Below are 15,194 nucleotides of genomic sequence, written 5' to 3'. Positions count from 1 at the left end.
CCACAGAGGAGAGGAAAGGATAGGAATAAAGGCTGAGGGATAAGGGGTGGTGGTGGTGAAAGGAATTGCAGTTTTAAATAGGGTAGTTAAAAAAGACCTCACTAATAAGGTAATACTCAAGCTGAGTTACAAAGATGAGGAAGCATGCCATGTTGTTTTATCTAGGAGAAGAGAGTTGTAGGCAGAGGAAGAGAGGACACAGGAGATGCAGAGAGCCTGAGGCAGGTGTCTTTGGCATATCTGAGGGACAGCCAGGAAGCCAGTATGTGGCCAAGTGAGGGAGTGGGAGGATATGAGACAGAGGGGAACCCAGGGAACCAGTACAGCCAGCCTGCAGGTAGATTTTCACCCATTTGAAGGGGCCGTGTGTTTTGCAAAAGTTGTTGAGAGCTTAGATTTTCCATTGCTCCGTTTTCTAAGTGGAAGCCACTGAACTGCTTCACATTTTATTGAGAATTTCAAATACCCTAGAAAAAAAATGCCAAGCACCATATACATATAGTATGTATCTTCAGATATTAACTTTAAAATCTCCTTTTTAGTTCCTTCAAAGGGGCCTGACACTTGGAGAGAGTGGAGTTCTGATGGAAAAAATTTAATAATCTATTGGAAGGTAAATATCTAATTTTTCCGTGAACATTTACATTACTTTGCTAAACTGCTTAACTTACATATGGTACTTGTTGGGTCATCAAGGAGCTGAAACTTCCCAGACTGGCTTTTGTGCAATATTGATGAGAATCTAACCTGGTTCCTAAACCACCCAAATTCCTCATCACTCCTAACTTCCCACAGTGATTTGAGGATCTTCTGTGTCAGATCTGAGCCTTCTCGAGTTTGATCTTATAAGGCCTGTAAAGGACCTGAAGATTTCATGAATTCCATCTCCCTCACTTCAGTTGAAATCTATAGGTTACAATCCTGTTTGTTACATTTTTCTTCTATGAATGGGAAACTAAATTTTTACATATTTCATGTGTAATTTATTTCCCTTCAGTAAATTGCATTATGACATGCCAGTTTTAAAGTTTTGTATGATTTTGTAAAATATTTAGATGAAATATGAATTGCATATTTTACTAATTTTTCTCTGCTGGAACATTTTTTGTTGCTGTATTTTTCAGTATTTTATGAATATCAAAAACATGAACAGTTGTTTTCTGTATTAGATTTTACACGAGCAGTCATAATAGGATTCCTTTAAATAGTGAATTTTGTTATGGAATGTAAAACATAATTTTATTTAAAAAAACTTTTGACATCGATACAGCTTTGAGTAAAGTGAAGTGTACATGCAGGTTCGTTGTGAGTTCTATTGCTTTGAGATTGTATTTGACTGTTATATCCACTCTTGATTAGAAAATCCGCCGGCTACTCTGAGTTGCCTGTCAGATTTCATGATAATATAGCAACAATTATACAATTTACTTCAATACAGAGAAAGTTTGGAATATTGTTCAAACTAGACGAAGACTTAAGTAAAGACTAAAAACATTGAAAGAATTTAGATTCTAACTTCATTACCTATGCTGATGGTACCGCCATTTGCCAAGTCAGAGTGTGTTCGGGTAGAAAATTATGTTGTTTTGGTCATAGTGAGTTTTCAAAAGGTATGCCACTGGGATATCATGTGTAGAGTTCAGTAGGTAGTTTGATATATGTAAGGCTCTGGAGCTTAGGGGAGAGATTGGCACTGAAAACAGCTTTGAGTAGCATATAAATGGGATCACTTGGAGATGCAAGGTGAAAAATGGGCCAGGGCTGGAGCCCAGGTGACAGCAGCGTGCATAGAACCAGCAGAGGAGGAGGAGCCAGCAGAGGAGATGGGGAAGGTTTAGAGGGACAGGAAAAGCGAAGAAAATAGAGAAACTGGGGGAGGAGGACATTTCAAACAGTGTGTGGTCTGGAGTATCCCAAGAAGCCCATAAGTCTTAGGACGAAAGCCTGCCCCTTAGAGCAGGCCATTTGGAGCATCACCAGAGACCTCTCTGCTGGAGCGGAGGTTTTAGCAGTATTACATCATCCTCAGTCTCGACCAGAGAGCCCCATACATTGGTGTATAAATTAAGGCAGTTGCTGTGAAAAGCAGTTCAGTAGAAATGAAGAGGTTTGAATGTTCATTTTTTTAATCCAGTAAGTTCACTTTTAGAAATTCATATTAAATTCTATGAAAAAGAAAAAAAACATGGCACAAAAAAATTCACCGAAATATTTGTTTTAGTATTGTGAAAAATTAGGAACAACTTAAATTTCATTTACTTAAGGGACATTCAAGTGCACTGGTAAAAATGCTACATGAGATATAAAACCATGAAAATGTATATAACTGTATTATGGACAAGTGTACATTTTGGAAAAGTAAAAAGTAAGATGGTGTAATGTAATTAAAACAATGTTAATAAAAGATCTGTACCTAGAAAAACAACTTGAAAGAAATATCAAAATGAAAGAATATTTAAGAGGTGGGAATATGGTAGATTTTTACTAGTTTCAACTCCTATATATTTTCCAGATTTTCTGTAGTGGGTATATAATACTTTAAAATGAGAAAACAAATGTTTAGAAAAAAACCCATGATGCTATAACTTTTTTAAATGTTTTATTTGTTACTAAGTAGAGCAGTGCTTCTGGATAGTTTTAAAAGTTTTGCTCCTGAAAAATGTGGAGATAAATATTGTTTTTTATTCACTTAATTTTCAAATTTTTGTGTACTCTTACTGCTTATAGCAAGTATAGTTTTTCTTCAGTGTCTCTTTCCTGATTTACCCAGGTCTCAGTGGATTTTGATTCTGTGTTTCACACTGTTGAGAGCTTCTTTTTTGTTGTTGTTGTTATTGAGATGGAGTCTCACTCTGTCAGCCAGTGTGGAGTGCAGTGGCGCGATCTCGGCTCCCTGCAACCTCCACCTCCCAGGTTCGAGTGATTCTCCTGCCTCAACCTCCTGAGGTGCCACCATGCCTGGCTAGTTTTTGTATTTTTAGTAGAGACAGGGTTTCATCATGTTTGTCAGGCTGGTCTCGAACTCCTGACCTCATGATCCACCCACCTTGGCCTCCCAAAGTGCTGGGATTACAGGTGTGAGCCACCGCACTCGGCCAGCTTCATCTTTTCTGATATTACCTTGTAACTAGTTGTTTTTTGTTTTTGAGATGGAGTCTCACTCTGTTGCCCAGACTAGAATATAGTCGCACGATCTTGGCTCACTGCAACCTCCACCTCCTGGGTTCAAGTGATTGTCCTGCCTCAGCCTCTTAAGTAGCTGGGATTATAGGCACTCACCACCACACCTGGCTAGTTTTAGTATTTTTGGGAGAGACAGGGTGTCACCATGTTGGCCAGGCTAGTCTCGAACTCCTGACTTCAAGTGATCCACCTGCCTTGGCCTAAGTGTTGGAATTACAGGTGTGAGTCACCACGCCTGGCCAACCTTGTTATTGTTAATATACCATCCAGTTTAAACCCAATTACCTTGCCTAGTCATAGTCACCTTTTGCAGGTTTTTATAACAATTTGTCTGTTTTTCATAGCCTTTACCCATTAATGAAGCTAATGGAAAAATACTTTCCTACAATGTATCATGTTCATCAGATGAGGAAACACAGTCCCTTTCTGAAATCCCTGATCCTCAGCACAAAGCAGAGATACAGCTTGATAAGAATGACTACATCATCAGTGTGGTGGCTAAAAATTCTGTGGGCTCGTCACCACCTTCCAAAATAGCGAGTATGGAAATTCCAAATGGTGAGTGCTTGAGATGGTTTAGTATATAAAAACAGGAAACTAAAGTAAGAAATGTCTGATGTTACTTGCTCTTTTGTCATGTCAGCATTCTTCTCGTATACCTTGTTGCTGCTGACATAGAAGGCAGAATGAGCAGATTGATGTCTACAGTTCATTGAGAGAGAAGTAATTAGTATTGACTTGAAGCATGTGCACTGAGGGATACAGTCATTACTGTACTCAGTAACTAAGAGTGGATAATATTGGAGAGGTACAGTGGTGGATAGTATTTTTAGGAAGAAATATTTTAACAGTTAATTCAAATGACATTCAGGCACTTCTCCAAGACACTTACCCAAGACTAGGAAAGTTTATTTTAGGTCAGCTAGGCTGTTTTGCAAATTGTTGGGCAGGAGAAAAAAGCGCTTATTTTAATTAGCACCTTTTTTGGTAAGAAATTCCTTATTAATAGACATTCTTTATTGATTAAAAAAAGTCTTCTTAAGGTATAAATTAGAACTTCAGCATAGGCTTTAGAAAAACAACTGTGGTGTAATTCTTAAAATTTAGCACCTTTCTTTAAATTTTATAGATATCCAGTGATTAATACGTTCCTCCCAGCTTCTATCTTGACGACTTTGAGAGTTACGAGCTTTAAATGGCCACGTCCACCTCTTCTTCCACTGATCTCTGTGCTCCAGTCATTTTCTGCCAACCCACCTTTCTGTCTTGCCCGCTATGGGAGCACCTTTCTATAACCACAGCTTCTAGAGGAAGAAAAATCGGTCCAGTTAGGGTCCTCTAAGTAGCTTTCCAACTCCAGTTTGAGGCCATTTCTTATTGCTTGTTACTTGACTGCTTCTTTGTTCTCTTTGAGTCAGTCATAGGAGAATTTGGAGGAAGGAAGGGGGAAAACAAAGTGCATTTCAGAGATACAGAGCCTAGGCAGCAGTGCTGCTGGAGATGCCCAGCGGTTGTGGCAGATGCTGGGAGGTGGGACTTAGAATAATGACTTCTTCATTTTGGCCTGGCAAAAATAACAAAATAAAAAATGAAGGAGACAGAGATATGAACATCCATAAGAAGATAACATACTGATTTAGGTTATATATTTCATTGCTCTCACAATTCTAGGCAATAGCTATGTTGTCTTTTTATTCAGGAAGCATAATCCTACCTTTTCTGTGTATCCCTTAGAAAATGGTAATTTACAGAACTAGCAATTCTGTCATCAGCTTTCAGACACTTTCTGAAAATCTGATGACAGATTTTCTGGACTGGAAAGACTGGAGGGAGGCTCTGCAGCCTCAACTCAGGTTTACACTGTGGCTTTTTAGTCACGTTGAGCAAAAAAAGCTGTTATGTCTGAAGTGTTCTATATTCTAAGCCAAATTGTTGTCTTGCATTTAGTAGTAGTTGCTTTGTGAATGCACATTTTGTTCAAAAAACCTTTTTATGTTTGTTTTTACTGAACCCTTAAATATAAATCAGTTATAGCTATTACTTAGTTTCTGCTGTTACAGTGGGAAATGTCTGTGTTGGTTTGACTGAACCCTTTTTGTAGCCTGTGGGTGGTTAAATACTCTGCCGTGGCTGCGTCCCATCAAGGGCCACTCACCTACAGTTTGCAGCCTCCTGAGCATCTGGCTCCTGAGACAATTACTTGTCTAAAACTTTATTCTTAGAAATAACCAAAAACCTTTCTATGTTTGTTTTTACTGAACCATTAAATACAAATCAGTTATAAAAACTACTACTTTTCTCCTGTCACAGTGGGAAATTTCCTTCTCCCTTTTGACCACACTGCCCTATCTCCCACCCCAATTCTTCTCCCCAAGCCCGGGATTCCACTTCTTACCTAGGCCAAGATCTGGCAAGATAGGGAAAGGAAACCTTGCCAGGGCCTCCACTCCTGTGTCTGCCCTCAGCCTTTGCCCCTTGCCCATGGCATCTCCTAGGACGCTGTGCAGGCTTCTCCTTCTCAGTGCCCACATCGGCCATCCCACCTCATAGCCTCTGGGTGTCTCCACAGCTTTCTCCCTTGCCCCCACCCTGCCCCTGGTCAGCCAGACAACCCCTTCAGCCCACCTCTGGGGCCACAGTCTTCCTTGAAAGAAAGAGAGGGGGCTAGTTCGTCTGCTGTTTCCACAAGTTCATTGAGTGCCTACTCCGCACACTGTGCTGGGCCCCGCCTGTTCTCTGCACGCATTCCTGGTGGGTGATGAGAGGAGGGCTTCAGACTGTCCACTGTCCACTCCCCAGTCTCCCGTCCCAGCCAGTGCCCTTAGCTGCATCCTTCCTGGGCCTTGATCTTGATGTCCTAGCCCTAATATGTTACTACCAGATCCTAGGTGCTTTTAAAAAATCACTTTCTTTCAGCTGCTATGTTAATCTATATATATATAGGTGAGTGCTACAGTTGTTACAATAAAAATAACAGAGCAACACTTCCAATCTTTGCTAAAGATTTATCTAGTTTGAGTACTATTTTATAATTTCTTCACAGTGAAGTGATTTTTCTAACTCATGTCCATTTTTGTGAGGTTTGCCTTATATTATTGTTTTTAATGCCAGTAAAATATCCTCCTTTCTTATTGAAGATGATCTCAAAATAGAGCAAGTTGTTGGGATGGGAAAGGGCATTCTCCTCACCTGGCATTACGACCCCAACATGACTTGTGACTACGTCGTTAAGTGGTGTAACTCGTCTCGGTCGGAACCATGCCTTATGGACTGGAGAAAAGTCCCCTCAAACAGCACTGAAACTGTAATCGAATCTGGTAAGATGAATTCGTATCTCTAATTAAGTTCTACAGAATATTTTTAAAAGGTAACACGTGGGACTAGGTACAGTGAAGTGATTCTCTTTCCTGCTGGGTGGGTGTGAATAGGTTTGATTTTCCTGGGAGTGGGAGGGTAGTTGTGGCAGCATGTAGAAGGATCCAAACCCTTTGATCTGTTAATTACTCGTCTAGAAATTTATTCTTAGAAATAATCAGAGAACAACACAGATTTAATCTAAGAATGTTCACGGCAATATTATTGATAATTGTGAAAAATTAAAAACCCAAATAGCAATTAAGGGAATGAGTAAATGATGGTACACCTATAAAATGGAATGTTAAGTAACATTAAAAGTTATGTGGAAAATTTAGCAACATGGATAAATAAATGTTCATGAAAAAAGAAGACTACAGAACTGTAGCCTGCTCTCACAGAAGGGCCTTCGCCTTGTTTGCCCAGGGCCCAGGTTACCGAGGTTAGGGAGAGACTGAGCAGAAAGGCTGTGAACCCCTTACCACTTTCCCTGATGCAGGGCAAGGGGGCATCAGCAGGACCTAGCACAATGTGGGTGGGAGGCCTTGTGTTCCATGAGCCTAATGCTTAGGAGCTTGTGAGCTGCAGTTGAGTGGCCCTTGATGGGATGCAGCCTGAGAAGTTTAGCCATAGAGCAGTATTTAATAACCTACAGGCTAATCCAGGCTTTCCTTAGGCATTAGAGCCCTCTCTCCAATATTATCTTTTTTTCCTGGCAGGATGGGAGTGTATCCTGCCTGTCCCCATGGGATTTCTGGACCCTGTAGCCTGTCAGTAGTGATGCTTCTTGATCATTCCCGTCTCCTGCCTCCCTTGCATGTTAGGGAAGTGCGGAAGAGCAAGCAGCCTACTCCTTACCTCTCTCTCAGGGAACACTTTCTACTTGCTTATTGTTTCTCTGTCAAATGATGAGGATGGGTCCCATTCATTGGATTATCACATATGAGTTCAGATTATTTTCCAGTTCTACTTGGAATACAGCCAAACTCCTCCACATATATAATTGGCTGAAGTGGTAATGATCGTCCTAAGTTGTACCCTTTATCCTTTCTTATAGTGCACTTCCCTTTTCAAGGGCCCAACCACTTGCTAGCCTTCTCTTTCCTGCACCTTCCCTTGCATCCCCTCCCATGGAGCTGAATGAGCCTTACACGGTTCCAGTCTGTCATTTCTCACCTGGGCTTTTAGAATAATCAGGATGAACTGGGGTAGGCTGGAGTGGATATAAATGGAGTATCTACCCATTTAAGTTTTAGCTGAGCCTTGCAGGATATGGAGAAGCTGCCCCGCGATGATTGTGGGAGGAGAACTTTCTGTGCCAACTCAATTGAACAAAGGCACAAAGCTTGAGGAAACAAAAACTCAGAGAAGTTAGGTGACTTTTCCAAGGTCACAAAATTATTATGTGATAGAACCCGGGTTCAAATTCAAAGTTATTCAAAGCCTCAAGAGGCTGGGAATATTGTCTTTTATTTACTGCTGAGCTTCTGGAACAGCAAGTGGCACATAGTAGGCACACCTATTATTCCTCCCTCATCCCATTGTCTACTCATTAAGCTGTCTGCTCTCTTTTTTGACCTTCGCACATTTCTAATGCTCTAACCTTCTCAGGCTCTTTTTTTTAAAGTGTCAGAGCCCTATAAAATGTTAATAAATTTAATATAAAAAGAGGCACAGATTTACAGGTGTACATGCAGTATAAAGTCATAACCTCAAGCATACCTTTCTCCAAAGAAAAGTGTTACGAAACTAAACACAGTTGGCTGAGCTTGAGTTGCATTAATACGTATTTAGGATGTGCCAGCGCATAGCAAACGTTTAAGGAAAATCATTGAAAGAAGAAAAGTTAAAAGTTTAGACAAATTGATTCAGTTTTTCTTGGGTTGTGTGATTTTAGAAATTGACTACTGTCTCACATTGGAGCCTGCAGGCCACTGGTGTGTTACGGGCACTTGATTGGAGAACTAATGCTTTAACCACACCAGAATAATTGTATTCTGCAAATTAAATGCAATGCCATATGCTGCCAATCCCCCTCCGGATCCCCCGGCATTTTCTTCTTTCTCAACCACCACGGATGAGCATCTCAGTGCCCTTCAAGGCCTTATTCAGATAGCCCTTATGGTAGCTGTTTCTGATCTTCTTAGACTCATTTGGCCCCTCACTTAAGATTCCATGGAATCTGATACATACCTCTAATATAACACACTGTTATGGTTACCCTTGTTCATCTGTCTTCCCCACCACTCTGCAAGTGTCTCCATGCTTGACATTTTGTTTTGTGCATATCTGTGTTGCTCACATTGCACACATTGCATTGTATTCAGGAGACATTTAAAAGGAGCCTTTTGAATTTAAGTTAAGGTACTTCAATTGGAAGTACCTCTGTGTCCTGTGGAGTTAATTCAAAGCACCTCTATATCTTATAGAGTTAACTCACCCAAAGACACTTAATGGTGATGCTATAAAGAGGAACAAACTCTAAGACCCAGTTCCTTTAACACTGAAGCTTCAAGGCAGAGTGCAACTTTTAATTCTGCTTCTTGGAACGAGAGGAGAGAGCAGTGGGTTTGTTTGTTTTTTCCAACTCAGAAATAACACTATGTAGGGAAGGGATTTATAGAAGCATGATGTAGACCTGGAATGAATGGCTTAGTGAACTGACCCAGGAAGTTGATTTGGACTTACATTTTGTTCCTTAAAACCCAGCAGTTGCCAGCACTTTGGGAAGCCAAGGTGGGTGGATCACGAGGTCAGGAGTTCGAGACCAGCCTGGCCAAGATGGTGAAACCCCGTCTCTACTAAAAATACAAAAATTAGCCAGGTGCAGTGGCAGGCACCTGTAATCCCAGCTACTCGGGAGGCTGAGGCAGGAGAATCACTTGAACCCGGGAGGCGGAAGTTGCAGTGAGCTAAGATCGCAGCACTGCACTCTAGCCTGGGCGACAGAGCGAGACTCAAAAAAAAAAAAAAAAAAAAAAAAAATCAAGCAATGATGTTTCTTCCTGGAACAAGGAACAAAATGTAAGCCTTAATCATCATTGTTCTCTCCAAGGCAATCCCATCTTATATTACTAAACTTTTTGTTAAAATAGAAATAAATTTAATTTTTGTTTAGTCAGTTTTCATTCTGAATACTAATCTTTAAAATACGTATTTTTTAATAAAACATCTGTAAAATTAGCTTTGGAAATTTTAGAGTGTTATAAATTTGATATTTCTGAAATAGATATTCATAGTAATTTATTTATGAAAGTTTGCTGATACGTTCATCTTACAGATCAGTTTCGACCAGGTGTAAGATACAATTTTTTCCTGTATGGGTGCAGAAATCAAGGATATCAATTATTACGCTCCATGATTGGATATATAGAAGAATTGGGTAAGTTAAATGGGTACTTATTTTTAAGAGTTCAGGGTAACATGAGAAATTATAAATTGGCAACAGTAGTATGATTGAATTCTAAAAATAAGATGTTTAGTTCAAGGAAGGAAAAATAATTTGATAAATTAAAAAGTGTTTGATTACTACTTTTTTCTCCTCCTTTTCCTTCCCCCCCCGCCCCCCCCCCCTTTTTTTTTGAGAGAGGATCTTACTCTGTCACCCAGGCTGGAGTGCGGTGGCGGCAAGATCATGGCTCACTTCCGCCTCAACCTCCTGGACTCAGGTGATCCTCCCACCTCAACCTCCTGGGTAGCTGGGACTGCAGGTGCATGCCACCATGCTCAGCTAATTTGTGTGTGTGTGTGTTTGTGTGTGTGTGTGTGGAGATGAGGTTTCACTATGTTGCCCAGGCTGATCTCAAATTCCTGGGCTCAAACGATCCTCCCACCTCAGCCTCCTAAAGTGCTGGGATTACAGGCATCAGCCACTGCACTGGGCCTGCTTACTCTGAAATCATTTGTTGAATGTTTATATTTACAATTTTACTCTCCTCAAGAAAATTAAATCTGAACTTGATATCAAAAATATGTAATTAGTACTTTTACAAGTTTAAAAAACTGTTAACTTCTTCAGGACTATCAGTAAAGATGGGAAATACAAATAAAGTCTGTCTGAATAGCCTCAGAAAGATTTTGCATAGATCGCTTCCCTAGATACATATTTTGTCTGAAAGTGATATTAAGTTCTGCCTTTGTTCCTAAAAAATATTTTTGTCTATGGTTATTAGTACGTAAGCTTCACAAAAAAGGCATTTGTGATTATCTCTCTCCAAGTTTATGATTAAATAAAGTTTTAATTCCAAGTTGAATTATTTTTGAGGCTAGAAAGCTCAGGAAACATTACTATATTACTCTGTATTCGTACACTCCCCTTTAGCAATTGACTTTTTCCTTTTACAGCTCCCACTGTTGCACCAAATTTTACTGTTGAGGATACTTCTGCAGATTCGATATTAGTAAAATGGGAAGACATTCCTGTGGAAGAACTTAGAGGCTTTTTAAGAGGATATTTGTTTTACTTTGGAAAAGGAGAAAGAGACACATCAAAGATGAGGGTTTTAGAATCAGGTAAGTAAATTGATAGCACGAGGATAGTGTTTCTTAGAAGTTTCTCTTTAACCACAACAGGAAAAAAAAGGAGTCCTGCTCAGTAGTTTAGTACTGGTTTTCAAAACTATCTGAAAGATAGAGAAATGCAAAGGCAGTAATTCTATGAATATAAGAGTTTTAAGATTTTAAAATGCAATAATTGACATGCATAGTCTTTCAGGAATATTTAAATCATTTATTCTGAAGCCTTTGATTATAAGCCTCATAGGACAGAAACCATCTCTTATTAGAGCCTTACGTAATCCATAACAAGGCATCTGATGAAGTTTACTTCCAAAAAGAAATCTTGTACTTATAACAGTGGAGGAGAAAAACTCAGGAATCCAAAGAGTTAGCTTCAGATTCTCAGTTGTAATTTGACAAAAACCACTGGCCTATTAGCATTTTACTTAGCCATGTCGTTGATAAGCTGGAAAACTTAATTGACTTGATTGGGGATTTATTAAAAAGTACAGACAATCCTTGGAAATTGACAAGTGTACATCCAAAGACTTTAGAGAGTTCTCAGATTTACAAATACAAAATTGTTCAGATTTCTGGCTTTTCCTTTCATTGTATTTCTGCGGAGAATCAGATGTTTCTTATAGCTGCATAACACAAGCATATCATCTTTACAGTTTGAGAGCTTTCATTTCCCTGGTTGGCCTCTCCTCAGAAGGAAATCATTTTAATTATTTAATACCTGTCTGAGAAGTAGAGAACTCCGCCACGGCATGGCAGTGCTGGCCGGGAATTGTCTCAGCCACTCCCCAGAGCAGCTGCAGGAAGTGTATGCCTCCCCTTTGGTCCCCAGGTTCTGCATTGCCTAAACCTTCATGGTTGCTGGTGAATGAGGGACATCCTAAATATCAAATTGCACAAACATCCCAAGTCTAGTGTGACTTGCCTCACATGCTTGGAAATTTTACACTTGAAACAGTTAAAATTCTACCATCTGGATTTCCAGTGAGACATGGTAGATTGGTCACTAAAGTTAGCATAAAGAAGGGGAAAAAAACCCAAACTCTAATAAAGCCACAAGGAGAGAACAGAAGAGGCAAAACAACCCCAAAAAAGAAGATTCAGAAATTTGTGGGTGGAAGTGGGGCAAATGACTTAAATGAGTGGAGGATTGTGAAATCTGTGTGGGCAGTCAGGCATTGTCGAGAAGGAACTTCTCCAGTACCTGCCAGACCAGGCCTTGGAGGCCAAGGGGTGAGAATCAATCTGGTCTGAATGGAGGGATCAATTGAAGAAAGTTCCTTAGAACTGAAGGGTCTAACTATAAGCAGATCCACTTCTCTGCAGTTTCACTTTCCATGGTTTCACTTTCTGCCATTTCAGTTACCCCTGGTGAAACGCAGTCTGAAAATAGATAAGTTCAGTACAATAAGATACTTTAAGAAAGAGAGAGACCATATTTACATAATTTTTATTGCAGTATATTGTTACAGTTATTCTCTGAGGAAAACAGAGGACTACTGTATATAGAGTGAAAGAATTCATTAAATACACAGCAAAATAAATAGAAAAAAGATCTATGCCAAGGTATGTCATTATGAATTTTCCGAGCAGCTAACGTGTAAAGAAATGATCAGAGACAAGCAGGTCATGTGCAAGGAATCAGGAATAATAATGGCAACAGACAGCCCAGCAATACTCCAGATACTAGAAGGTACCACAGAAGTCTCTTCAAAATACAGAATGAAAATTATTTTCGGTCTAAAATTCAATACTCCACCAGTCTGTCAACCAAAGTGAGATTAAAATGCAGACATTTTGTACATGCAAGGCTGCAAATATTTACTTCCCCCATGTTGCTTTTCTCAAGAAGCTACTAGAAGAGTGCATCCTAATGAGGAAATGAAGTGAGGCCAACCCAGGAAGCCACAGGGGAGAGAGAGCAGGGAGCTCTAGGAGAGCCACAGCCCAGGAGGCATCCAGTCTAGGGCAGAAGGCAGGGGATGGGTGGAGGGGAGGACAGAGAAGATGTGGAGCTGGGATTTTGTTGTGTTTGACCACGTGGAAAATCTTAGTGTACATTGGAGGATATGGGAAGAATTACTGATTGGTATATAGAAAATCAAGCAAACGAGAGAAAAAGCAGTTATAACAATGGGAAAACAAGAAAGGAAACATCACACCAAGCAGTTTGTCTTAGCAGTAACTCATATTTATATAATCATAGTAATCCAACCTGAATTCATCAAATGTTCTGATGTTTCTATACGAATGATGTAGTGGGGGAAAGGGTGATGGTAGTGTAAAAGAGCTCTATCTTTATCTGCCCTTATAAAGTATGTGTAGATAAGGTCTAGTAGTTAAAAGTCACATCTCTGTAAGTTTGCTACTTTGGAATATGGAGGTAAATACCCAAAGAAACTGATTACATGACTTTTATAGTGGTTGTAGGGGGCGCGAGGAGGAGCTGGTAGAGAACTGTCACTTTTTGTTATTAACCATTTAGTACTAGTTAATTTTTTAACCTATTGTCCTGCATTATTCTGGTTAAATTTTTTAAAATAAAATAGTAGTTCAAATGATTCCTCACTCTTCCTTTTGAAGTTATAACTCAAAGGATTTCTCACTAGTCTCATTTGAGAGTTCCCATCACACTGATCCTTTTTCTAAGTGGTTTGGAGTCATCTCTATTGATTTGCATGTTTGCTTCATCCCATCTTTCACTCTCACTCATAGGAAGGCTCAGCCTAAGTGGGTTTTGGTTGTGGTAGTTTTCATGCTTTTAGTAGCAGAAAGGGAACTTTTATTGATTGCCTGCTATATGCCAGGCATTATGCTAGAGAATGTGTGTGAAAACTTTACACAGCTTAAGTCATGATACTCTATTTCATAAGTAGAAAAACTCCAGTTGAGAGTGGTTTAAATAACGGGCCCATATCATACAGCTATTGAGTGGCATGGGGGTAGAGTTTGAACAAGGTAGTGGCAGCTCCAGAGTCCTTGGCTGGGATGGCTGCAGCTAGAACCACTTAGAAGGGCAGTTAGTGAGACAGGTGTAGGTAACCATGCATTTAAAATGGGTTAGAGATTAGTGCTAACGTACTTCATTTTAAAAATAGGTCGTTCTGACATAAAGGTTAAGAATATTACTGACATATCCCAGAAGACACTGAGGATTGCTGACCTTCAAGGTAAAACAAGTTACCACCTGGTCTTGCGAGCCTATACAGATGGTGGAGTGGGCCCAGAGAAGAGTATGTACGTGGTGACAAAGGAAAATTGTAAGTTTCGGGTTGCTGCATGCGTAGTGTTCCTAGTGATTCTTGGTTTATGTAGGAACCCCTCCCCACCCTTTCTAAAAACCATTCACATTTTGTTGCATTTTTTGGCTGGTGGAGGGAAGGGTTTAAAAGCTATAAGATTACTTTATGTTTATTCTTGTCAGTTATTTGAAGTTATTTCCAAATGAGTACCTAATAAATTAGTGAATTTGGGATACATCTGAAGTCTAGAGGTCTAAAGTCATATTAAATTTATCTAACAAGGTCAGTGTTTAAAAATGTTTTGCTCCAGCTTTTCTGTGATTTCTCACATATCTAGGGAAAAGTGAAGATGTTCTTAAAAATTTTTTTGTAAAGCACAACACTCATAAATTTGAGAGACAAGAACAGTGATGGCCTTGACTATCTTTCAGCAGTAAAGAACTTTACTTGGATCATGGGCTTATCCTCTACCCCTGAGTTGGAGAGTTCATACACAGCTCTTAAATAAAGAGCCATGAGGATATGGTTCTCTAAAGCAGTGATTCTCAACGGAGGGTGATTTTGTCACCTGCGAGATACTTGGCACTGTCTGGTATCATTTTTCGTTGTCATAACTGGGGGATACTACTGGTATTTAGCGGTGAGAGGCCACGGACGCTGTTAAACTTCCAGTAGTGTACAGGACTGTCTCCCCCAATCCTCTAGTGAAGATCTGTCTGGCCTAAAATGTCAAAAGTTTCAAGATTGAGAAACCCTACTTGAAAGAGTTTAAGTATTTGCATAAAAATTATCACAATACCTGATGGTTAGATTGTAATAGTTTTTCAGTGTCCCTGCAGCAGTTAATTTTGTTTTTTTCCTAAATAATCTACCAACCTAAATATCTTCTAACATAAATCT

At 39.7% G+C, this 15,194-nt stretch overlaps 1 protein-coding gene across 5 annotated transcripts in view; it reads left to right on the top strand.

Annotated features, from left to right (window-relative positions):
* Positions 1 to 15,194, top strand: part of LIFR (LIF receptor subunit alpha) — a 76,545-nt gene that overhangs the window by 50,982 nt on the left and 10,369 nt on the right. For all 5 annotated transcript variants that reach the window (XM_030927542.1, XM_010367662.2, XM_030927543.1 and 2 more), the window contains exons 12-17: positions 543 to 613; positions 3,528 to 3,741; positions 6,321 to 6,500; positions 9,818 to 9,919; positions 10,882 to 11,049; positions 14,151 to 14,312. In XM_030927542.1, the coding sequence (XP_030783402.1) occupies positions 543 to 613; positions 3,528 to 3,741; positions 6,321 to 6,500; positions 9,818 to 9,919; positions 10,882 to 11,049; positions 14,151 to 14,312 (897 nt within the window). The remainder of the gene's footprint in view (positions 1 to 542; positions 614 to 3,527; positions 3,742 to 6,320; positions 6,501 to 9,817; positions 9,920 to 10,881; positions 11,050 to 14,150; positions 14,313 to 15,194) is intronic.

This window comes from Rhinopithecus roxellana, chromosome 3 (assembly GCF_007565055.1).
Source record: "Rhinopithecus roxellana isolate Shanxi Qingling chromosome 3, ASM756505v1, whole genome shotgun sequence".
Taxonomy (NCBI): domain Eukaryota; kingdom Metazoa; phylum Chordata; class Mammalia; order Primates; family Cercopithecidae; genus Rhinopithecus; species Rhinopithecus roxellana.
Note: the sequence above shows the minus strand (reverse complement) of the source record. Positions and strands in the feature narration are given on the sequence as shown.